General features: G+C 42.2%; 1 protein-coding gene across 1 annotated transcript in view; it reads right to left on the reverse strand.

Moving 5' to 3' along the window:
* The window catches only part of LOC149469175 (cilia-and flagella-associated protein 96-like), a 37,396-nt gene extending 13,868 nt beyond the window's left edge, over positions 1-23,528 (reverse strand). Inside the window, exons 1-7 of the mRNA XM_089669601.1 lie at positions 23,347-23,528; positions 20,487-20,620; positions 14,040-14,259; positions 11,409-11,546; positions 11,101-11,176; positions 8,605-8,784; positions 3,859-4,031 (exon numbers count right to left, since the gene is read on the reverse strand). Coding sequence (XP_089525727.1) covers positions 3,859-4,031; positions 8,605-8,784; positions 11,101-11,176; positions 11,409-11,546; positions 14,040-14,259; positions 20,487-20,583 — 884 coding nt within the window. The 5' untranslated portion in view covers positions 20,584-20,620; positions 23,347-23,528. The remainder of the gene's footprint in view (positions 1-3,858; positions 4,032-8,604; positions 8,785-11,100; positions 11,177-11,408; positions 11,547-14,039; positions 14,260-20,486; positions 20,621-23,346) is intronic.
* Positions 23,529-24,399: the final 871 nt, after the last annotated feature.

The following is a 24,399-nucleotide window of genomic DNA, read 5'->3' on the forward strand; positions in this document are numbered from 1 at the left end:
ATTCCTCGAATTCGCCGAATCAGCCGAATCGAATTTTTGAATACTTCGCTCATCTCTAGTGAAGACCAAAGAGCTGTCGAAGGACACCAGAAACAAAATTGTAGACCTGCACCAGGCTGGGAAGACTGAATCTGCAATAGGCAAGCAGCTTGGTGTGAACAAATCAACTGTGGGAGCAATAATTAGAAAATGGAAGACATACAAGACCACTGATAATCTCCCTTGATCTGGGGCTCCACGCAAGATCTCACCCCATGGGGTCACAATGATCACAAGAACGGTGAGCAAAAATCCCAGGACCACATGGGGGGACCTAGTGAATGACCTGCAGAGAGCTGGGACCAACGTAACAAAGGCTACCATCAGTAACACACTACGCCTCCAGGGACTCAGATCCTGCAGTGCCAGACGTGTCCCCCTGCTTAAGCCAGTACATGTCCGGGCCCGTCTGAAGTTCGCTAGAGAGCATTTGGATGATCTAGAAGAGGATTGGGAGAATGTCATATGGTCAGATGAAACCAAAATAGAACGGTTTGGTAGAAACACAACTCGTCGTGTTTGGAGGAGAGAGAATGCTGAGTTGCATCCAAAGAACACAATACCTACTGTGAAGCATGGGGGTGGCAACATCATGCTTTGGGGCTGATTCTCCACAAAGGGACCAGGACGACTGATCCATGTACAGGACAGAATGAATGGGGCCATGTATCGTGAGATTTTGAGTGCAAACCTCCTTCCATTAGCAAGGGCATTGAAGATGAAATGTGGCTGGGTCTTCCAACATGACAATGATCCCAAACATACCGCCCGGGCAACGGAGTGGCTTCGTAAGAAGCATTTCAAGGTCCTGGAGTGGCCTAGCCAGTCTCCAGATCTCAACCCCATAGAAAAGCTTTGGAGGGAGTTGAAAGTCCGTGTTGCCCAGCGACAGCACCAAAACAGCACTTCTCTAGAGGAGATCTGCATGGAGAAATGGGCCAACATACCAGCAACAGTGTGCACCAACCTTGTAAAGACATACAGGAAACGTTTGACCTCTGTCATTGCCAACAAAGGATATATAACAAAGTATTGAGGTGAACTTTTGATATTGACCAAATACTTATTTTCCACCATAATTTGCAAATAAATTCTTTCCAAATCAGCCAATGTGATTGTCTGGATTTTTTTTCTCATTTTGTCTCTCATAGTTGAGGTCTACCTATGATGCCAATTACAGGCCTCTCTCATCTTTTTAAGTGGGAGAACTTGCACAATTGGTAGCTGACTAAATACTTTTTTGCCCCACTGTACCACCAAAATAAAGCTCTATTTGTCACAAAAAAATGATAAAAATTTCATATGGGTACAGTGTTGCATGACTGCACAATTGTCATTCAAAGTGTGACAGCGCTGAAAGCTGGAAATTGGCCTGGGCAGGAAGGGGGTATAAGTGCCCTGTAGGCTAGTGATTAAAGACGTTTGCTGACGGATATAAAAAAACTGGTAAACAACTGAACTGATATAAACTGAATTTATTTTTTCTATGAAAAATTTAACTGGATGATGCCAGTGTGAAATTAGACTGATGTTGACTGTTCAGACTTTGTCCAAAAGCCAGCATAGCAATGCCCCAGTAACGAAAAAAAAAAGTAACTAAAGATGAGCCCAGAACATGCTTTGCTTGTAGTGCCATTCTTACCCTTTGGCTTCAGTTCTTTCTGGGTTACTGACTACAAACATTACTCAGATAGTATTCAAATCAAGATTTCTGACTTTGCTAATGTGTTTTTCCAGATAAAATCATGAAGTTGTGAAACCAGAGACAGCCAGCCAACTTACATTTTCAGAAGGCATCCTGCAGTAGCAATTTACTTATTATACTGCTTTCATTAAAAGTTCCTATTAAAGAATATGTAAACCCAACATTTCGTATTCTTGATATGTGTCTGTTGTACCATGTACTTGTATAAAAAAAAAAAAAAAAAGTATCCTGTTCTGTTTGTTTTACTTTCTTTGTGCGAAATACCTGGTGTGCCTGTCAGTCACTCTACTTTCCTATTTAAAAAATTAGCACACTAGGCAGTACAGCATAGCATGGTTAGTTTTCTAGCTGTGCTGAGAACATAGTCTGCTCTCCTGCAATGATCAGGCTTGTGCTGGCGAGAGAGAGAGAGAGAGAGAGAGAGAGAGAGAGAGAGAGAGAGAGAGAGAGAGAGAGAGAGAGAGTAAATTAAAAAAAATCTTACTCTAGAGCTAGCATCTGAACAAAACAGTTTCTTAATATTGTGTATTCTTTGGGGTCAGAGACTAAACAAGCAATAGTGTAGGCTGCACAGTGCTTTGTTTGTTTTGCTCATACAACCTTCACTTAGGCTTGTTTTGTGGGGAGGAGTCAGATTCTAAAAGGCCCAAAAACTGTGCTCAGTTGCTGTTCGAAAGGTATCTAGAGCGGTATTGTTTGGGGTCAGAGATGGATGTGAACATTTGTTTGTATCCTGTAATGCACAGTGCAATATACTGGCAGAAAATAAAGAAACAAAAATGACTCATATTGGGAACAAGTATTCGACTGGCACCAGATTCCACTAGTGGCAGGGTTTAAAAAATGTCCTCTTTATCTAATATACTATATGTATAAAATATTTACTTTATATAAATAGTAGAACAATTACTAACTATTAAAAGTTTAAAAATGAAAAGATAAAATATTCATATGCAATATCTCATATTTGCTATTGCTTAAATAAGAGTATACATGGATGTAGAATAAAAAAAGTAATCCTTAAAACTTAAGTATATATAAAACCTCTAAAATATATATTTACACAGAACTAGCATACATACCTAAATCTACCTTGATATCCACCTCCAGTAATCCCTTACATAAGGATGTCTATATACAGTAACTACTATGTAGATTTGTACCCATGTTCTATCCAGGGGGCATTAGTCACTCCGTATCCAAAAATCAACAACGGCTGGATTTCTTATTAAAAGTAATTATATTCTGCAGAGAGGATTGGTATCTGGCTGTGCTATATGGAAGTAGTGTCTGGGTCACAAGGTTAGCGAAGCAGAATTACAATTCTCTTGGCAGGTAGTCTTTACATAAAAGCAAAATTGTGCATAAAGCTGTGTACCTGGATTACAACTTTAAACCAGACACATGGTATATTCAAGTGTAATATCATTTACAAATCTGTTACTTTAAAACTGAGATGGAGAGCTAGGGGCAGAGTGATAAAACGTGTAACTGCACCAAAGTTTAAAATACTTGAGGTGGAACCACACTGCACCTGAGCACCACAAACCAAAAATGCTATTTTATTAATTTTTAATATTCAAAGCAAACTCACCCATCCATACATGTCTCCATCATTTATTTTGTTGAGAAATCATTTTGAAAAACACCCCTCTAGCATTTCTGGCTGTGGCCATCTTGAGTAAGGGCAATGATTCATACTTCCTGGAATCCATTTTCCCTTAGCTCAGGTATGCAGGCTTAACTGAGACCCCCCCCCCTTCTCCTGAAGACTCATGGGATATATGATATTGTTTGCCTAGGCCTGGAAACCAGGAAGTAACTGAAGAAATGTAAAAAAAAGTTTTAAACAATTAAATATAATATACAATCCTATGTATTTTCTAATGTCAGGATCATAAGGATTAAAAATAGTCAATGATGATTGAGAGAGTGAAGTTCCACTTTAGGATCTTCCAGTAAGCTGCCAAGCAATGCTGTTCAGCAAGAGGGAGGGTGCATAATTATTACAATCATTGCTATGTTATGGGGATGCCTGTTATTTTCTCAATTAATTTGCATAAATCAGAATACATTAAAACATCAAAGTAGTATTTCATTCTTACAGTACTTACCTGAGAACGTGTGATGCAATTACACTTTTAATAGGAAAAGATTTGGGTCCTGCTGGAGGCTGGAAAATCTTTCCCCCTTTAACAATGGTTGCACTTTTAGTAAGTCTTTTCCCATAAGCATCATTGGAATGAGTTGGGTAAGGATCAAATGTTCCTGCTTTCATGCCACCTGGCTGCCAATGACATACAAAATACAATTTTCATACATGATATATATACTAGACCAGGTTAGACAAGATGTGGCTTGGTAGAATTGCGTAAAAGAGAAATATGGTTTTAACTGGAATGAGATTTTTAATAAAGTCTTTTTAAAGCAGCAAAGCACTATGTCGAGTTTTCCTATTATGAGGATCAGAGGAGGAGAAAGAAGGTTTGAATATCTGGGGACCCTAAAGAAAGGGGAAACATGCTATATATGACCTATCGTAATCAGTGGGTCATGGACAGAACTTGAGAGAATAACTGGTTTTGGTCACAGAGATGGAGAAAAATGGTTCAGGCACATGATGTGTAGAGTATAACAATTGGATGAAAATTACAGAAAGACAATTGCTGGATGTAGGATATTTATTTAAAAGATAAGTACACTTTTTAACAAAAAATAATAAATGCACTTTTTTTGCATGTAAAAAAAAATTGTGCATTTACTTTTATTTATTTTTTTTCGGAGCCTGCAAAGCATTGCACCAGCATCGCTGGTGCCATGCAAAGCTCCTGCAGACTGTCATTGTAGGCTTTCTACCCATACATCATATGGGCATGCATTTTCACACTGACAGAAAGAATCAATTGACTACTAGAGCGCTCAACAGCGCCACCCTGCACTACTGTCGTACAGAGAGCTCAGATTGCTGACTCGCTGCAGGAGCGGGAACATGTTGCATGTTCCATCCAAAAACAGGTGGAACATGTACTGTACAGTAACATGTTCTCAAAGCTGACCTCATCTTTTATTAGAAATACATAGAAAAACACAAAATTACACTGAATATAGGGGCACATATGTTTTTTTATATTTTTTTTATTTTTGCATTATGATTTTGTATGTAATAGCGCTACACTGATTATCATTGATTTGTACACTCTGTGTACAAGTGATATATAATTCCCACCTCCCAAGTGTAAGCTCAGAGTTTCCTGGAAGCAGCAACAATTCCTCTATCCCATGTTAGCCAAACCTATACCACAAGTTCCATGAGAACAGATGGGATAGGGCTGGCTCTTTTATGTGCTATATGTATGTATGTATGTATGTAATATATGTAATCATGCAATGATTTTTACCTCATGTTCACAGCTGATATTTGCTAGCTTTTATTTAAAAACATGTTTGCTCTCTATTCTTGTTTTGGAGATACATACAGTACATGGTTCATCCAAGTAGGATTTTGCTTACAACTTGGACCAGTAATTCTACTATTCCTCCCTGTTTCAATTTAGGAGTGAGAATGGCACCGAAAGCAGCAATTCTCTACTGTATATCCTAAGGACATTTATAAACAGCCACCACTGATTTGCAAAAGACAAAAAAGCTTTAATATTGTACATACACTTGGAGATGCATCATTAGACTAAGATGCAAGTCTTCCAAGATAACTTGTACAAGACATGGGCAAATATTATTATTATTATTATACAGGATTTATATAGCGCCAACAGTTTGTGCAGAGCTTTACAAAATGAAGGTAGACATTACAGTTACAATACAATTTGGTACAAGAGGAAACAGAGGACCCTGCTCGTTAGAGCTTACAAAATATCAAAATTTACTGGATAATCTGCCAGAAAAATGTTCCCTGGAAATCTTGCAATTAGTCTTGCCAGCATTTTTCTGGGATGTAATCCAAATTTAAGAAGATTCTATATACATTGTTTTAATTTTTAACTAACAAATAATATTGCTCCATTTAAGTTACAAAAATGATGACTGACGGCTGACAGAATGGGAGATATCAAAGGTATTTTACAACTTGCATCAGTACAATAATTTAGCATACAAAGTGATCACAGTCTAAAGCAGGGGTCTCCAAACTTAAAAAACAAAGGGCTGGTTTACTGTCCTTCAGACTTTAGGAGGGCTGGAGTGGCCAGTGGGAGTAGAAAATGTCCCAGCGTCAAAATGAAAAAAAAAAAAAAAATGACAGTGCTTGCAGTCAGTGGAAGGAGGAATAGTGTCCAGTCATTGGTATTAGTTGGAGGAACAGTGCCCCATCCTTGGTATTAGTGGGAGGAATATTGCCCCATCATTGGTATTAGTGGGAGGAATAGTGCCCCCATCATTTGTGTCAGTGGGAGGAATAGTGCCCCATCATTGGTATCAGTGGGAGGAATAGTGCCCCCATCATTTGTGTCAGTGGGAGGAATAATGCCCCATAATTGGTGTCAGTGGGAGGAATAGTGCTCCATCATTGGTATCAGTGGGAGGAATAGTGCTCCATCATTGGTATCAGTGGGAGGAATAGTGCTCCATCATTAGTATCAGTGGGAGGAATAGAGCCCCGTCATTGGTGTCAGTGGGAGGAATAGTGCCCCATCATTGGTGTCAGTGGGAGGAATAGTGCCCCAACATTGGTGCCAGTGGGAGGAATAGTACCCCATCATTGGTGCCAGTGGGAGGAATAGAGCCCCGTCATTGGTGTCAGTGGGAGGAATAGTGCCCCATCATTGGTGCCAGTGGGAGGAATAGTGCTCCATCATTAGTATCAGTGGGAGGAATAGTGCTCCATCATTAGTATCAGTGGGAGGAATAGAGCCCCGTCATTGGTGTCAGTGGGAGGAATAGTGCCCCATCATTGGTGTCAGTGGGAGGAATAGTGCCCCAACATTGGTGCCAGTGGGAGGAATAGTACCCCATCATTGGTGCCAGTGGGAGGAATAGAGCCCCGTCATTGGTGTCAGTGGGAGGAATAGTGCCCCATCATTGGTGCCAGTGGAAGGAATAGTGCTCCATCATTAGTATCAGTGGGAGGAATAGTGCTCCATCATTAGTATCAGTGGGAGGAATAGAGCCCCGTCATTGGTGTCAGTGGGAGGAATAGTGCCCCGTCATTGGTGTCAGTGGGAGGAATAGTGCCCCAACATTAGTATCAGTGGGAGGAATAGTGCTCCATCATTAGTATCAGTGGGAGGAATAGAGCCCCGTCATTGGTGTCAGTGGGAGGAATAGTGCCCCAACATTGGTGCCAGTGGGAGGAATAGTGCCCCAACATTGGTGCCAGTGGGAGGAATAGTACCCCATCATTGGTGCCAGTGGGAGGAATAGAGCCCCGTCATTGGTGTCAGTGGGAGGAATAGTGCCCCATCATTGGTGTCAGTGGGAGGAATAGTGCCCCAACATTGGTGCCAGTGGGAGGAATAGTACCCCATCATTGGTGCCAGTGGGAGGAATAGAGCCCCGTCATTGGTGTCAGTGGGAGGAATAGTGCCCCATCATTGGTGCCAGTGGGAGGAATAGTGCTCCATCATCAGTATCAGTGGGAGGAATAGTGCTCCATCATTAGTATCAGTGGGAGGAATAGAGCCCCGTCATTGGTGTCAGTGGGAGGAATAGTGCCCCGTCATTGGTGTCAGTGGGAGGAATAGTGCCCCAACATTGGTGCCAGTGGGAGGAATAGTGCCCCAACATTGGTGCCAGTGGGAGGAATAGTACCCCATCATTGGTGCCAGTGGGAGGAATAGAGCCCCGTCATTGGTGTCAGTGGGAGGAATAGTGCCCCATCATTGGTGCCAGTGGGAGGAATAGTGCTCCATCATTAGTATCAGTGGGAGGAATAGTGCTCCATCATTAGTATCAGTGGGAGGAATAGAGCCCCGTCATTGGTGTCAGTGGGAGGAATAGTGCCCCATCATTGGTGTCAGTGGGAGGAATGGTGCCCCAACATTGGTGCCAGTGGGAGGAATAGTACCCCATCATTGGTGCCAGTGGGAGGAATAGTGCCCCATCATTGGTGCCAGTGGGAGGAATAGTATCCCATCATTGGTATTAGTGGGAGGAATAGTGCCCCATCATTGTTGTCAGTGGGATGAATAGTGCCCCATCATTGGTGACAGTGGGATGAATAGTGACCCATCACTGGTATCAGAGGAAGCAATAGTGCCCCATAATTGGTATTAGTAGAAGGAATCATGTCGCATCATTGGTGTTAGTGGAAGGAATAGTGCCCCATCATTGGTGTCAGGGGGAGGAATAGTGCCCCATCATTGGTGTCAGTGGGATGAATAGCACCCCAGCATTGGTATCAGAGGAAGAAATAGTGCCCATCCCTGGTATTAATTGGAGGGATAGTGCCCCATCGTTGGTATTAGTTGGAGGAAAAGTACTTAACTGTTTATATCAGTGGGAGGAATTGTGCCCCTTCAACGGTGTCAGTGGAAGAAAAATGCCCCATAGTTGGTGCCAGAGGAAGAAATGGTAGCTCTTTGTTGGTATCAGTGGAAGGAATAGTACTCCGAGGGCCGCATTTGGCCCATGGGCCGAGGTTTGAAGCAGTACTGGTCTAATTTTGTTCAAAGCAAAAAATTGTATAGAATGACATGCTCTGCATTCACATAAAACAAAGTATGTTGCATTTGGTTGATTATTCTTAATCATTTTAAAAAATAATATTTTGTCTTTGGCCAGTCTAAGCATGTCTATGTGTAAAATGTTTGAAACAAACATCTTCCTTGTGCATGTGCATTTTGTGAATAGACCTCACCCTGACACTGAAGATAAACATTGCATGATGGCATCTTTGTTTTACCTACATCTTTAGCAGGTGAACTTGGCTTAAACGGTTTCACAAGCTGCTTTTTCTCTGTCTTTTTCTTGAGTGGTGGCAGAGGTTTATCAGACCGATAAGGGTTCACATCAAAATAATCCTTTGGATAAAGGTTTAATCGGAAAGCACCACCTTTTAACTTAGATTTGTGGCTCTCAAACTCTTTCTGAAATGAAAATTACAGAGAATCATTATGTGCTCATCACAGCTCAGAAGCCTTACACAACGTATCAGATTCATTAGCAGCCATTTTTTTACATTTTTAGTCTTGAATGTAAGGGACAGTTAGAACTTCCTATCAGGTATTTCAAATACATTGGATAAAAAAAGTCTGCACACCCCTGTAAAAATGTCAGGTTTGTACATCATAATCTGAATGTTTCTATTGCTGAAGTGCCTTTGTTAGAAAGGTTTTGCTTTATTTTGTTTCCTGTTGACAGGGGGACAGGCAGTGAGAGGTGGTCTCCCCAATAGGGTGGGAGACAGCAATAAAAGATGGGGGTCCAACTTTTTCCCACTCCATCCTAGAGAAAAAAAAACAGTTTTGGCTGCTTTAAAGTGCACCCAAGCCCAGAATAAGAATATTAGAGTATTTACAAATTCCTAAAGTAGGACTAAACCTTTTTTTCATTTTGGATACAGTAAGGGAGGGTTATAATCCGTCAGTTTTTTTGCCATCTGTGCCCCATTAAGGAGATTTACCTTCACTTCCTGTTTCATAGCCAACAAAGAAAGCAAGACAAAATCCCTGCAAATTAAGGGAATTCTTTGGGAACCCCTAGGTCACTAGAACTAGGGTCCCCATTGGAAAATTAAAAAATTTCCCCTCTATTACTTTTCTGGGGATAGCCCAAAATTTGGGGTTTACTTTACTTTCACTTTTGATGATAATGGTAAGCAGGATAAATAAAGAGGGTGAATCACCCTAACAAGGACACAGACATCAATAAATACCTAATAGGGGTCTAATCCATCTCCACTCTGTCCAAAACTGAAAAAAAAAAGTTTTGCCTTTAGATATACTTTAACAAAAAGCAATAGAGCTTTAATACAAAGCACCACTGATCTCTCTAGCTCCATGTAGTGTTAAGTAATTCAGACTCTAAACTGGGGTTTTAATTAGTTTTTAACTACTGTGAGTTTACATTATAGAACTGGTAGAATGCCAAGCTTCTGCATCCAAAGAAAGTAAGAAGAATGAAACTGTAATTTCAGTGCCTCTGTTATTCATTTTGAATATTAATTTCTCCATATCTGTAGCTACATAATTAGGGCTTGTTTTCATGTGTTTTTAATGCAATTGTTCAGCATATATAAATACTTTAATGGATAAGTTCATCTTTTTGGAAAAAAATATTAAATGCACATATTTCTGCAGTGAAAAAAATGGGCATTTATTATTTTTTTCCTGCAGGAGCCTGGAAAGCATTGTACCTGGGATCAGTAGATCATGGGTGCAATGTGGGCTCCTGCAGACATGTCCTTTGGCTTTCAGTCCATACCTCTGTATGGGCTGTTTGAAACCTGGAGGACATGTCAACTGACTATGAGAGTGCTTATCAGTGCCCTTGCAGCCCTTCGAAACTACAAGTCCATCTGTCACAGTGTCAGACGGTACTTGTAGATTATTCAGTCACAGGAAACTGTGAATGAATGATGCGGCTGAGTGGGCGAAACCCCACACAGTCCTGCTTTTTTCAGAAAGGATAAAGGGACAGTGGGTACAGGGAGAAGAACCCCCACCAGCTGTCATAGGGGAAAAGGGATCAGGGAGAGGTGGCAAGAGCTGAAACATGTTACATATTCCACTCTAAATACGAGTGAAATATGTAACATGTTCTGAACGTGTACTTATCCATTAATGAGGTCAGCATGTTTACTAGCTCTAGCATAACCCACTTTCCCAGCTTCATCCACATGCTGTAAGCTAGAAACAAATGCATATACCAAACCTTAAGCAAAAAGTACCGTCACTGCTAGAACTGAAAATTACAAAAATGCAGCTTGCTGCCCCTGCAGACTGTAGTAATAGTAAAGTCCTGAATTCTTGATTTACTGTTTTGGCTGCCAAGGGATTTATAATGCTGACTGACCATTTTTATGATACACATACACAAAAGATAACTTGGTTAGTTCCTGGTTTAGCATAAATACTTTTGCTCCCATCTCACTGGATGAAGATGCTGATTCGCTGTCCACTGAGGAAGAGATGACATTTGAAGCAGAACCAAGAAGGTGACTTTCTTATTCAGGAGCTACATATCTGGCCACTTAGTGCAGAAAAAAGTTTAACAAGAAAAGAAGAGGCCCCCTTGAAGCCACAGCATTCTGCTAATGGAGTGCTGCTCCAAAGGCCGGTTTTGCCTGCTGCATGCTATGGTTTGATGGAATATCTTTTACAAAAAATGCAATACAACAAATAGAAAAGACTGGGGGAGGACGCCTAGCTAGGGAGAAACAGAGTATGTTAGAGTGTACTAACCTTCATCAGTTCTCTTGATCTGTCATAGTCATCAGAAGTATATGGGTACTGTTTACCTATAGTGAGGTTTGGATACCTGTGAAAAGGCAATCCGTAATTTCAATGCACAGTAAAGCAGCCTGCAGTAAAAAATACAGGGCCTGATTTACAAGAACAAGATCATATATGTAGTAGTTATGCTTTCAATTGCCAAATTAGATTCCCTGCATGATCCTAAAGATTAAATGTAATTACTATAGGTTACCGTTCCAATTTTGCTCTGGTTATTGTAGATCCTGTTTTTGTCACCACTGTATGTAATACCTTACCCATATCCTGTACCCATCTTGGGAGGGTTGGAATAGATGTTCTTCCCTGGTGCAGTATATGCCTTCCTTGGTTTTAATTCTGCACTAAAAGCTGGAACTGGACCACTCAAAGTTCCATAAAAGCCACCCAGACCAGATCTAAAAAAGAGGGAGAAGATTGTATGATTACCACATTACTTTCACATACATGCTTTCTATGAAAACTATAATAATACATGCACAGCAAAACAATGCTCTGTAGACTACAGAACAAAATCATAAAGTTGTGATATAAATAAATGGATATGATTTATTTTTTTCATTCAGTTCAAGTTTCTTTCATATGTCTATTAATTTTCATGAGCCTGTTTCCAGTGGTTTAACATCCTTTCATCTTCTTTTTCCTAACTTCCTCAGGACCAAAATCAAAACAAACCTTAATGCCCAAACCCAATTATACAACTTTGACGTGTGTTAGTAAAACTTTGCATCTCATTGCAACTACTTGGTGTGTCAAGGTGGATTGTGCCTATTTTTTTTATCAGGACTGATTGTGCTTAGATTGTGTGCTTAATGTTATTAAATATCTCCTGACTTTGTTTTATTATTAAAGTACAACTGGCCCAAAATAGTAAAACATTTTTTTTTTAATTTAGCTGTATCTACTGAGGAGGGCCCTCAGATTCCTCTTGTACCAAATTGTGCTGTAACTGTAATCTCTGCCTTAATTTTGTAAAGCGCTGTGCAAGCTGTTGGTGTTATATAAATCCTGTATAATAATAATAACAATAATACTATTTTTTGGCTATTGCCATGTTTCACCACCAAAAAAATCCACAAAATAAATTCTCTTACGCCTGGTGATCACAGCGAGACCACAAGTGTGTGCATAATGTGGTTTTTGGTCCCGTAGTACAGCCAACAAAGAATAGTATGCATTTTGTTGGGGTTTTTTGACCTTGCCTAAACACAATAACCCTAACCCTGCCACTAACTGCCACGTACACTGATACTAACACTCCCTAAACTTGATTCAGCCCTGTTTAGGGTCATATTTATTTATTTTCAACAGACCTTCTTTCCCACAGAGGAGAAGAAACACTGGGACAGGACTTTACAGTACCAATCACTTTAATTAGCTAATCACAGTGATCTGGAGCAGGTTCTGCCAGCTGCCAACCGGAGCAGTCGGTAACAGCTCAGTTTCTGTACTGGGAATACTCGATCAAGTGCACATCCAGCGCAAAACGTAGGAGTGCATATATGTGGCACCCAGGAAGAAACTCACTTCCTGGATGCTACATATATGTGTTATTTCGGCCATAGACAGGTTAATATTGTACCATACATGTATTTCTGCTGGTAGAGTGACAAACTGAGATTTATTTACTAAAGCTGGAAAATGAAAAATCAGGCTCATTTTTGTATAGAAACCAATCAGCTTCCAGGTTTTATTGACAAAGCTTAATTAACCACATACCTACTGGGCACTTATACCCCCCTTCGTGCTCAGGCCAATTTTCAGCCCTGTTGCACTTTGAATGACAATTGCGCTGTCATACAACACTGTACCCATATGAAATTTTTATCATTTTTTTTCACACAAATAGAGCTTTCTTTTGGTGGTATTTAATCGCCAATGGGTGTTTTATTTTTTGCATTATAAACAAAAAAAAGAGCAAACAATTTCTTTGTTTCTATTATAGAATTTTGCAAACAGGTACATTTTCTCCTTCACTGATGTGCATTGATAAGGCTGCACAGATAAGCAACACTGATGGGCACTGATAGGCAGCACTGGGCACTGATGAGATGGCATGGATAGGCAGTACTGATGGGCACTGATAGGATGCACTGATGAGGTGGCACTGATATGCAGCAATGATAATCACTAATGGACGACACTGACGGGTGGCGCTGACTGACGCCACAGACAGTTCTGATTGGCAGCACCGACTGGTGGCACTGCTAGGCGGCACTACTGGGCACTGATAGGTGGCACTGGTGGGCACTGCTGGATGGCACTGCAGGGCCAATCTCCTATGTGACAGCTGCCGGTTATCGCCGGTACTTTCCTCATGCTGTGACAGCGTAAGGAAAGTGCTGCCGATAACTGGCAACTGTATTTCCTCCGTGATCTGCTGTGTCATTGGACACAGCTGATCACGTGATAAAAGGTCGCTGTGATTGGCCTTTTACCTCATCACGTGATCAGCTGTGTCCGTAGGATCACGGAGATCGCCGGGTGCGCACCCCTGGGGGCGTGCGAGAGGGCGCGTTCTAGGAGGACGTCATATGACGCCCTCCCAGAACTGGGTAACTGCGCTGTAGCCGTCATTCAGCTATAGCGCGGTTACCAAGTGGTAAACAAGCCGAGATTAGAAGCTGATTGGTTTCTATTCAGAAGTGAGCCTGATTTTACACTCTCCAACTTTAGTAAATAAACACCATAGTGTCCACTTTTCACATATTACACAACCTTTTGATAGGGCCTCTTGAATAAATACAATCTGTAGCAGATTCTGCTTTCAATTTGTCTAATCCACATTGGAAAATTTTGACTGAATGCTTGGATGGACTATAAAACTGAAATGCACACAAAATGTTGGTGACCTAGCATGATCTTCCTAAATTAAAGGATTCACTACTTACGGCTTTTTTTCCCCATTAGCTGGGAGGAATGCTTTTCCCAAGTTCTTCTTGTTCTGCTGCATAATATACTGCCTTCTTTGTTTCAGGGGATCTGAATAAGCTTCACCTTCAAATGTACGTTTGAACTGAGCATCAAAGTATCCTGCCAAGGTGTTAGCCATGGACTTGGAACCACCGGGAAGCATTTGTCTGTTTTTACTTGCGGCTTCATTAAATGGCCCTGGAATAACATACACATTATACTTGAGTTCTGCATATGAATAATATAACACAACAAAAATTGTATATTTTGGTAAGACTCAACAATTTCTTTCCTATTAAGCTCAGAGGTTTTCAGCCTTAACAGAAATGTGAACCCCTGCATTACACATTGCTGTTTAACATAGAAGGCTTAAGCATTAGCATTAGTGTCATCCTACTGTTATTTATATTGCTTTGGCTCACTAATTCTATCTAACAGCATTGACAATTTGTTGTACAGGTACAGCAATGCAAGGTTACACTTGCAGAAACACTGGAGACATCTGATATTGCAGTCCTGGTCAAGGGTGAAAGGGATCTTCTGTTGGATGCAGTAAATATCTTATGTTTTTTAAAACCAGAATACAGCTTAACTTATTCTCTAATAATTTGCTTGTTGCAGCAAAATATATTAATATTTTTTATGAATACATTCCTAGCATATCACAATATACTGCAACTGTGTAATTTACCAGAAAAAAAAACACTTTTTATCATTAAAGCATAACAGAGTGGAGAGGGATTTGAACACCTGTCAGTTTTTATTGCCATGTGTGGCCCATTGAGGAGATTCACCCTCTTTACTTGTCCCATTTACAGTTAACACCAAGAATGAAAATCCAAGAGCATCCCAAATTTTGGATTGTTACCAGAATAGGAACAGGGGAAATCTTCCAAGGGGACACTAGTTCTGATGACAACTGGGGATTCCCTCACTTTGGAGGAATTTCCTTCCTTTTTTGGCTATGGGACTAGAAGTGTAGAGAAATCTCCACAAAGGAATACAGATGGCAAAAAAACCCATAACTATATATTATAGCTCTCCCTTGCTCTATCAAAACAAAAAAAAAAATTTTTTTCCTTAGTTAAAGTGGTAGTAAAGGTTCAGTTTAAAAAAAAAATAACAAACATGTCATAATTACCTGCTCTGTTCAATAGTTTTGCACAGAGCACCCCCGATACTCTTCTTCTCGGGTCCGCCGCCAGCTCTTCTGGCTCCTTCCCCTTGACCAGTGTCCCCAATAGAAAGCCACTTGCTACGGGGGCGGTGGTGCATGCTCTCTCCCGAGCTCAGCTCTATGCATCCATAAAGACATATAGAGCTGCAGCTTGACCCTGCCTCCCACTCTCTCCTCATTGGCTTACTGGCTGTGATTGACAGCAGTGGGAGCCAATGGCTCCTGCTGCTGTCTCAGCCAATGAGGAGAGGGGGTCCTGGGACAGCCAAGGCTCCCCTGCACAGCACTGGATGAAGATCAGGCTCAGGTAAGTAGCACACAGAAGGTTTTTTACCTTCATACATAAAATGCATGAAGGTAAAAAACATTTAGCTTTTACAACTGCTTTAAACTTTAAAGTATATCTAAACCCCAGAACAAAAAAATGAAAAGGTCATACGTTGCAGATTACAAGTTTTTAGACACTTCCTGTCCTAAGGTGACAATGCTCATTCACTGTACTGTATCTAAGGAGGAGCAGTGTTTTCAGTATAGAACAGGATGTGTGCTAAGACCACAGAACACCTCACCCTCACCTCTTCTCTATACCATAGAGGGGGGTGTTTTGTAGTCCACCAAGAGACCTGGGAACCAGACTAACAAATCATATTGTAACAGAGGATATGCAGAGCCGAGCACATAGAATGTCAGGATTTAAAAGAAAATTCCAACCAAAATAAAGTTCATGTTTCAGATAGCACAGTGACTGTAGGGACTGCTCCCTCAGAAATGTTTGCAAATACCCCCTTCCAAAAGGGCTACTTTGTTTGCATGCATGCATGTAAGTGAATATCCCAATTACTGGAGTTTTAAAGAAAATAATCCATGACCTGTGCACGGTACACATACAACACATTATTTTTCAGTAATAGAGACTGACTAAACCAACCATTAACTTAAAGTGCGAAGATGGCCGTAAATGAAGCGACTTTCTTTCCTGCAACAACAGGTTGCAGGAAAGAAAATCGCTTAATTTGCCCCATCAACACAACAGTGATTACTGCTAGTGGCTAATAATCGCATGTAAAATCTGACAGGCTTGTTGATCTACCAATCAACTTGGGTACATTCAGCCTGCCCATACACGGTTTGAATCTTGGCCGGTCTCTGCTGAACCGGGCGAGATTTGAACCGTCTATGGCCACCTTTAGTTCACCTTTTCAGAAAAAAAATATGAAAAGATGAACTAATACCCTACACCAGGGCTTAAAATTTCAAGTCCTGAGCTACTAGCCAGGTCTTAAGAGTTAATCGCCACCAACAAACACACACAAACAGAGACACCTGTACACACACACACACAGACATGTACATACACACACAGAAACATTTACACACACGCCCAGAGACACATGTACACACACATACAGACACATGTATACACACACAGGCACGTACAGACATGCATACACACAGATACATGTACATACACAGAAATACACATGTATATACACACAGACACGTGTATGTACATACACACAAACACACACACACACGTACATGCACACACACACAAGTACATACACGCAGACACATGTACAGATACACACATGTACATACACACAGACACATGTACATGCATACACAGACACACACAAACACACACACACCACTACCCCCCCATAAAAAGTTGCAGTACTTCGTTGTTCACTCACAGAGCCGAGTACTGCACTCTAGGGGGAGGCAGAGAGCACAGCACACACTCCGCTCACTGCGCTCAGCTATTGAGCAGTCTGACGGCTCCCAGTGCCAATGACAGATCCGGCCTGAGCTCCAAGCCTGCTCAGCAAGACGGCGCTGGGGGAAACGCTGGCGAGTGGAAATTTCAAGCCCTGCCCTACACCCTCCCCACTGCACTTACCTTCGTGATTAGCGGTCAGTGCCCATGCAGCTGGTGAAGCGGTCCAGTGGTTTGGAATTCCAGCTTTTCTTTCCCTTCTTCCTGTAGGGTTTCTGGAACAGAAGAGAGTGATTCTGATTGGTCAAAGTGGTCACGTGCCGGTGCTGACCAATCAGAGCTGCTCTGAGCTGTCCCAGAAGTCCTTCCAAAGAAGGAGAAGAAGAGTGGGGATTTCAAATCTCTGGTCTGCTGCAAAAGCTGCGTGGACAGCTAATCACTGATGAAGGTAAGTGCAGCAGGGATTGGGAGGGTGTAGGGTGTTAGTTTACCTATTAATTTTTTTTAAAAAAGGTGAGCTAAACCTTTAAAGCTGCTGATAAGATAAGAATGCAGAGTGGCAGAAAGATGAGCTCCTCATTGTACTCTCCTCATCTTCTTTCACTGTCCAATCACAGGCTGGGGGGTAGATGAGGGTAGGAGGGGGAGTGCCTGGGTTCAAGTAGATTAAATGTTGGCCATCTGAAGGCCTTGAGCTGAATTGTTGTAAATTTGTGTCTTGCTATTTCATATTTAAAATTGACATCAAACTCTATTGAAGTATGTATTCTTAACCCCTTCACGCTGGCGCCTCCTGGCCCTTTAAGGGGTTTCTGATGCCGGGAGGCGGGGTTTAGGGTCATGTAACCGCCGTGATTGGCTGTCACAGCAGTCAAATGATCGGAAAGGTCCCCATCGCAAGGAGAGATCGGAACCTTTCTGTCGGACACCGACATGTGCTGAGAGAGCGCAGGGTGTGCACTCTCAACACGTTTGTTTGCAAATGGTACGCAAATATGCGGCCACTAGGCGTCAAGGCCCAGCCACATATTTGCGTACCGTTGGCATAAAGAGGTTAAAGTATAACTAAAGGCAAAACTTTTATTTTAGTTTTAGATTAGTTTTTATTAGAATGCCTGCCAGTTTTTATTGTTGTCTGTGCCCCATTAGGGAGATTCACCCTCTCTATATGTCCTGTTTACTCTTCTTTTGAAAGTGAAAGTAAAAGAACCCTCCAATTTTGGGTTGTCCCCAGTAAAGTAATAGAGGGGAAATTTTCCAATGGGGACACTAGTTCTGGTGACTTGAGGTCCCCAAGGAATTTCCTTAATTTGCAGGGATTTCCTCTCACTTCTTGCTTTGGCTATGGGACAGGAAGTGAAGGTAAATCTCTCCAATGGGACAAAGATAGCAAAAAATAAATTGACGGTTTATAATACCTCCCTTACCGGGGTGTGGAATTTTTTTAAAATAACTACTTGTCCAGGGACTAAATCGGTGCCCCAATCTACTTGTCCCTCATGACAATCTACTTGTCCAGATATTTTTTTTCGCTGCCAGAGCCATGTTTGCATTTTTTGCACAAGTATAAAAAATAATTTTAGGCCTGAAGATTACATAAAACCCCCAAACACTATATATTTTCTGAAAGCAGAGACCCTAGAGAATAAAAGTTGTATTTTTTTATGTTGCATGATATTACCACAAAATTTCAGTAAAAAATACAAGTTAATTTTAGGGAACAAAAAAGCAATAAATTACCCTATTTTTTGTAAAATATAAAAGATGAGGTTGCACTGAGTAAATAGATATCCAACTTGTCAAACCTTAAATTTGTGCCCACTTGTTAAATGGCGACGAACTTCAGTACCCTCAATTTTCTATAGGTGACGCATTTAAAGCTCCTTATAGGTCAGCAGTTTAGTGTTACGGAAGAGGTCTGGTGCTAGAATTATTGCTCTCATTCTAGCGTGTGCAGCGATATGTGACATGTGTATCGCAATGGATGTTTTCATGCGTAGGCGCCCTAGCGTGTGCTTTAACGTTTGTACGTTCGTATATGTGGGGGTGGGGGGGGCCTCAATTTTTTTTTGTGGGGGGATGGTATGTGCTTGGGTGTAACTTTTATTTTTTACAATTAAGAAATAACTTTGTTTCTTTTTACTTTTTTTTTCATCACATAGGCCATGTGATGATTTTTTGGTGCCAGGTTCTTTTTATTGAGGCATCCAGGGTCCAAAAGACCCTGCATGTCTCCCCTGTGCTCCACTGAATGTAATACGGTGCACATCGCACCGCATTACATTTTTTCCCGGCTTCCATGGCCTGGAATCTCTCAACAGGGACCCGAAAGTGACATCATAACGTTACTTCCGGGTCATGAGAAGAAGGGGAGGGGACGTGTCCGCTCTCCTCCCTCCCCTCTAGCCGAAGGCGATGAGCAGATGGGCAAGCGTAGCCCGGTAGACTTTATGGCGGGCGAGATACTGGCACTGTGTGGAAACAATCGGGCAGCAGCACTGCCACCCGAATGCTTCCACCTGACAAGTGAGCCCACTGCTTGCTCACATCAGAGCTAAGGTAGAAAAAAACGACCTGCCCGACGCCCGGAACTACATGTCCCAGGCATCGGGCGATAGGAATCAAACATCCCTGCTTGCTCTATCCAAAACTAAAAAAAAAAATTTACTATTTCTAATTTTACTCAAAAAAGTACCTTCTATTGCTCTCAGTCTCCTCAAATTTCCAGATTCTTTTTTTTTTTGCTGCTCAGATCTGACTTCCTGTTAGAGGGTGGCTATGTCTGTTCTCCATGGTCGAACTGTGTGCAGGATCGTGGCCACCCTCTCTTGCTCGCTTACTAAATGGATTAAGGACTATGGGATTTGTAATGTACATAGAGCAGTGCACATGACCACAACTAAAAAAGGAGTGGTTCAGGAACCCAATGAAGATGTTACAAGGAGGCAGAAAAACACAGTAAGAAACATTTTCATGAAAAATAGATTATGGGGCCAGAAAGTAGTGGATGAGTATGGATTCATTTTGGAGAATAAAAATATAATTTTAATGGGTTATTAAATTTTATCTTGTTATTTTGTGCTGGAGTTTGGCATTAGAACTAAAGTATATGTAGTCAAAATGTATTTGTTTGGTTTTTAATACAACGATGAAGCTCTACTGTCATGGTGACAATGTTTTTACCAGATAGGAAGTGAGACAAAATCTCCAACAGCAGCACAGAAGTAAATATACTTTTTATCAGTAGAGCAGGGGAAGGCTAGAAGTCCTCTCTGCTTTTTATTGCTGTAGCTTTCCTGGTTGTAGATTTTCTTTTACTTTCTGAATGGCCTAGTCACTGTGACAACTAGTGTGGGAATATCTCCAACACAGTCATACATGGAGAGTGAAGGAAAGAGAGAGCATCCTACACTGTACCTGATCTGCCTCATTTTATATGTACACATTTGATATTTTCAAGCATACACCATAATAAAATACCTTTCTACTGCTCTCTGATGTGGTGAAGAATCCTTGCTGAAAAATACTTACTAGAGGCAGGAGTGACATATTTGTCCCCAATACTGATATAGCCCATCTCATGGAATAGACCAATCCGATCCATATCGGTTTTTCCGTCTAAAGGCATTGTTGCGCAATGCAGATATGGCACGCTATGCTGTGACCTAAATCAGAATAATATTTTTATATAAGCTGCAAGAAACCAATAAATTATTTGCTGTCACAACAAATCAGTGAAAATGCTGTGTGAGTACAGACAAGAATTATTTATTAGGCACATACTAGAGGACTATGCATTATTAACACTAACTAACAAGTGTAGGTGTCGTTGTTTAATGAGTAAGGCGGGTGAGTGACGGCTGCAGAGGTGACACATTCTCTGTGCTGCCACAACATGTACTACAGCACACACACTGGGAATCTGGGGTCTGCTTGAAGTGGTATTTTACAGCTTGCTTAGTTGGGAAGGGTGGGGGTATGGCAGACTGAAGTTCCTGCTAGTCTGCTGCCCGGGTAGGTCCACACTTACTGTGGTCTCTGCAGCCATTGTCTACCCCTCCTCAGTGATAAATATTTACTGTTCACTTCCCAACCACATCGCTTAGTTGGCAGGAGTAAATGAAGAAAATACTTGGTACTTCCGGGTGTAGAGGAACATGCGAATCACTCTGCATCCTCTGTGACAGCGCTGATGTTTGGCTTAACACTTTCACCTTGGGGCGGAGAGAGAGTCCTCAGCCCTGTGTAAGCTCTTACTAGCTCTGACTCCGAGCTTACACAGAGCTTCCTTCCTTATTCCTAGTGGCGGATTGGTTCAGCTTGGTTACATCTAATACTCCGTATCTCAAATCAGGAGGGCCACTGGGGATACAGAAATTTACTGCAGTAGAATGAACTAAATACAGTCAGTGCTGATCTCTTCTGGGTACTGCTGGAGTGACTTGCCATCTGTCTACTGAACACAGGGGGTCACTCGCTCGGCACCTCTGCCATTCAGAGAACATCTAAGACCTTCTCTGATTGGTTGAGGTGGAGATTGTGGTGTCATTCACCCCTGCTCTCTGCCTCATCCAGTCAGAGAATACCTTGATTTCACTAAAAATAATACAAGATGTACACTGAATGGCAGAGGTGTTGAGCAAGTTACTGTGTTCAGTATACAGATGGCAAGTCACTCCAGCACCTGGAAGAGACCAGCATATAGCACAGGCTGCTGTACTGAATTTCTGCATCCCCAGCAGAAACATATGAAGTATAGATGTAGTCAAGCTGAATCAATCAGCCACCAGAAAAAAGGAAGGGAGCTCTGTGTAAGCTCTGAGTCAGAACTAGGTAGAGCTTACACAGGGTTGAAGACTTTTTCCCTGCCCCCAGGTGAAAGTGTTATTCCAATCACCAAGCATCCCTAGCAGCTCTCCGAATGTGAGATATGTAGGATTAAATGTAACCAATGAAGTTAATAAAAAAGATCATTCCTGGAGTTCAGCCTTTAGTAAGAATTTGAGGTATGGATATTTTATACATTGTTACATTGGGCCAGCTGGGACCAATGTAATTATGTATATGACATACCAGGCCAATCCCTGTGGAAGCTGGAAATCACTGAAATAGACACTCCAGGGACCAGGGATCTCCACTTACTTCTGAGTCCAATGCCGAGTGTCTGCTCTGCTGCACTGTAAACACAGGAGGCCGGCTGCTCAGCATGAGAGCCATTCAGAGAATGCTTTGCATCCTCTAAATGAATTCAAAGTATACTCTGAATGGACCATGTAGAGCAGCAGGGCGGTGATGCACCTGCAATTCATCTTTAAGACTGAACTCCAGGGAAAGTAAAATGCTCCCTTGAAGTGGGAATATCCTCTGTCCTGCAAAGGTTCAAATAGAAGTATGACCAAAGCCTTTCTGGTCATACTTCTCTTGTGGGTCACAGGAGCACACTTACATTTACACTCCTGTCACTTGCTATCAGCTGACATCACAGAGCAGCTCCAGGCTCTGGAAAGGATCCTGACAATATTGTCGGGATCTACCCAGCTGCCTGATTGACAGCTGGCATTCAGCTAAAAACCAAAACCAAATGCTCCCGCCCCCTCTCCTGTCTGGCGCTCCAGTGAGTGCCAGAGTGGAGAGTGGTGGCTGACATTCACTGCTGTCCACTCCGAGAAGACTGAGAACAGAGCGATCAGCAGTCATGTGACTGCTCAGTTCCTGGGCTTAGAGCTGACATGGGATGCTGTTTTACTTAGCCAATGTCTTGTGTTGCTAGAGCCTCTGCTCCCCTATGCTCGGTTGGTCACAAGACCTCTGACGTCATCAAGTCCAATGCAGAGCCCATAGCAGTGCACAGGACATGAAGGTGCCAAAAGATGGTCCACCAGGTGCTGGGGGAGCAGAGGATTGGGTAAGCAGAAGAACTTCTGCTGGTCCATTAGACATAAATGACCATTTAACCCCTGCAGTGCTGGTGCAGCCCCACCACAAAGGAGCATCTGTCCTGTCCCTGGCGTTGGGCTTTAAGAAGAACCTGTTGCCATCCCCTGCACAGACACAGCACAGGTTGGCACCAACTAGGGGGCCTCATTGCCTTAAAGCTTGCATGCCAATGACTTCTGTATCAGTCAGACTATTCCTGTTCTTGGCGTGTTTTCCTAATAAATATGCTCAGTGATCAGAGCAGGGGCTGTGCTTGTCAGTCCAGTAGTGAAGTCCTGGATCTCAGTGCTGCACTGTTCACTCTTCATTCATCTGGATGTAGACTCTTCAGCGCTGAGGATGAAGGTGGACCATGCTATGTAGATATAGGGACCCCAGAATAGTGTGCCTGCTCCATGGCAGTGTATGAGCCCCCCCAGTAGAACCTCCCTGTCCCCCCATTGACTAACTCTACCTGCTGCCTCTGGCTCCCTCTTCAGGTGTTCTCTTGCTGACTCCTGCTGTTAGCTATGGTTGCCATGGCTGCAGACCAGCTCTTTCTTAGTGAGAGCTGCTCACGGCCAATCAGAATGTCAGAGCCAATCGAACATTTCTATATAAAAATAAGACTCGTAGCCATCTCAGTACAACTTTTCCCAACTCTCATTGTGGATCTGTGGTGCACCTTCGGCCGATAACATGGCAAACGTGTATTTATATCTCCCTCTTTGTCAACCTTGGTAGCGCCCGTCTGTGATTGGTTTTCTCTGGAAAAGTGCATGCCGGGACTTGTAGTCTTACACTCGTATGTGTAGCGAGGTTGTCGGAAAGGATGGGAGGTTCCAGGGAACGTTTAACCAATCAGACGCGAGATAGTCACCTCTGGGCCTGGTGAGTGACACGTGCTGTGTGCGGAGTGATGTGATTGGAGGAAAGAGAGGAATCGGCGTTGTGTGCGGCTGGACTACAGAGAGGAGAGGTCGGCGACATGGTGAGTGTAATCATCATGGAGAGGAACACCTGGAGCACTCCTCACTCCGCAGATGATATTTACTGGCCCTGGGGGCCTCTGGCTTCAAGGCTTTGAGTCAGTAACTCAGAACCAGCAGCCAGGAGAGAACTGTCACTGGGATGAAGAATGAGATCTACAAATCACCTCCTTCATCACACTTTATTGAACATGCAGTATATCTTGCTCAGTGCAGCTCTTCCCTTAGGCCTCTTTCACACGGGCGTTCCGTATGTCCGTTTACAGATGAAGAACGGACACCCATGTATTTCTATGGACTAGTGGATGTAAATGGATGATCATCCGTTTACATCTGTTAATGTCCGCATCCGTTCTTTTGAACAGAAGAAACCCCTGAACTGACGAAAAACGGATGTAAATGGATGAATAACGGATGTAAACGGATGAGAATATGTAAACTGATCCGTTTTTTTTGTCGAATAACCGTGACTGAGTTGATGAAAAAACAGAACGCCCATCTGAAAGGACCCTTGAAGTGTTACTAAACCCAGGACCCTG

This window comes from Staurois parvus, unplaced genomic scaffold, assembly GCF_062004578.1.
Source record: "Staurois parvus isolate SC_StPar_1 unplaced genomic scaffold, SC_StPar_1.0 ptg000080l, whole genome shotgun sequence".
NCBI classification, from domain to species: domain Eukaryota; kingdom Metazoa; phylum Chordata; class Amphibia; order Anura; family Ranidae; genus Staurois; species Staurois parvus.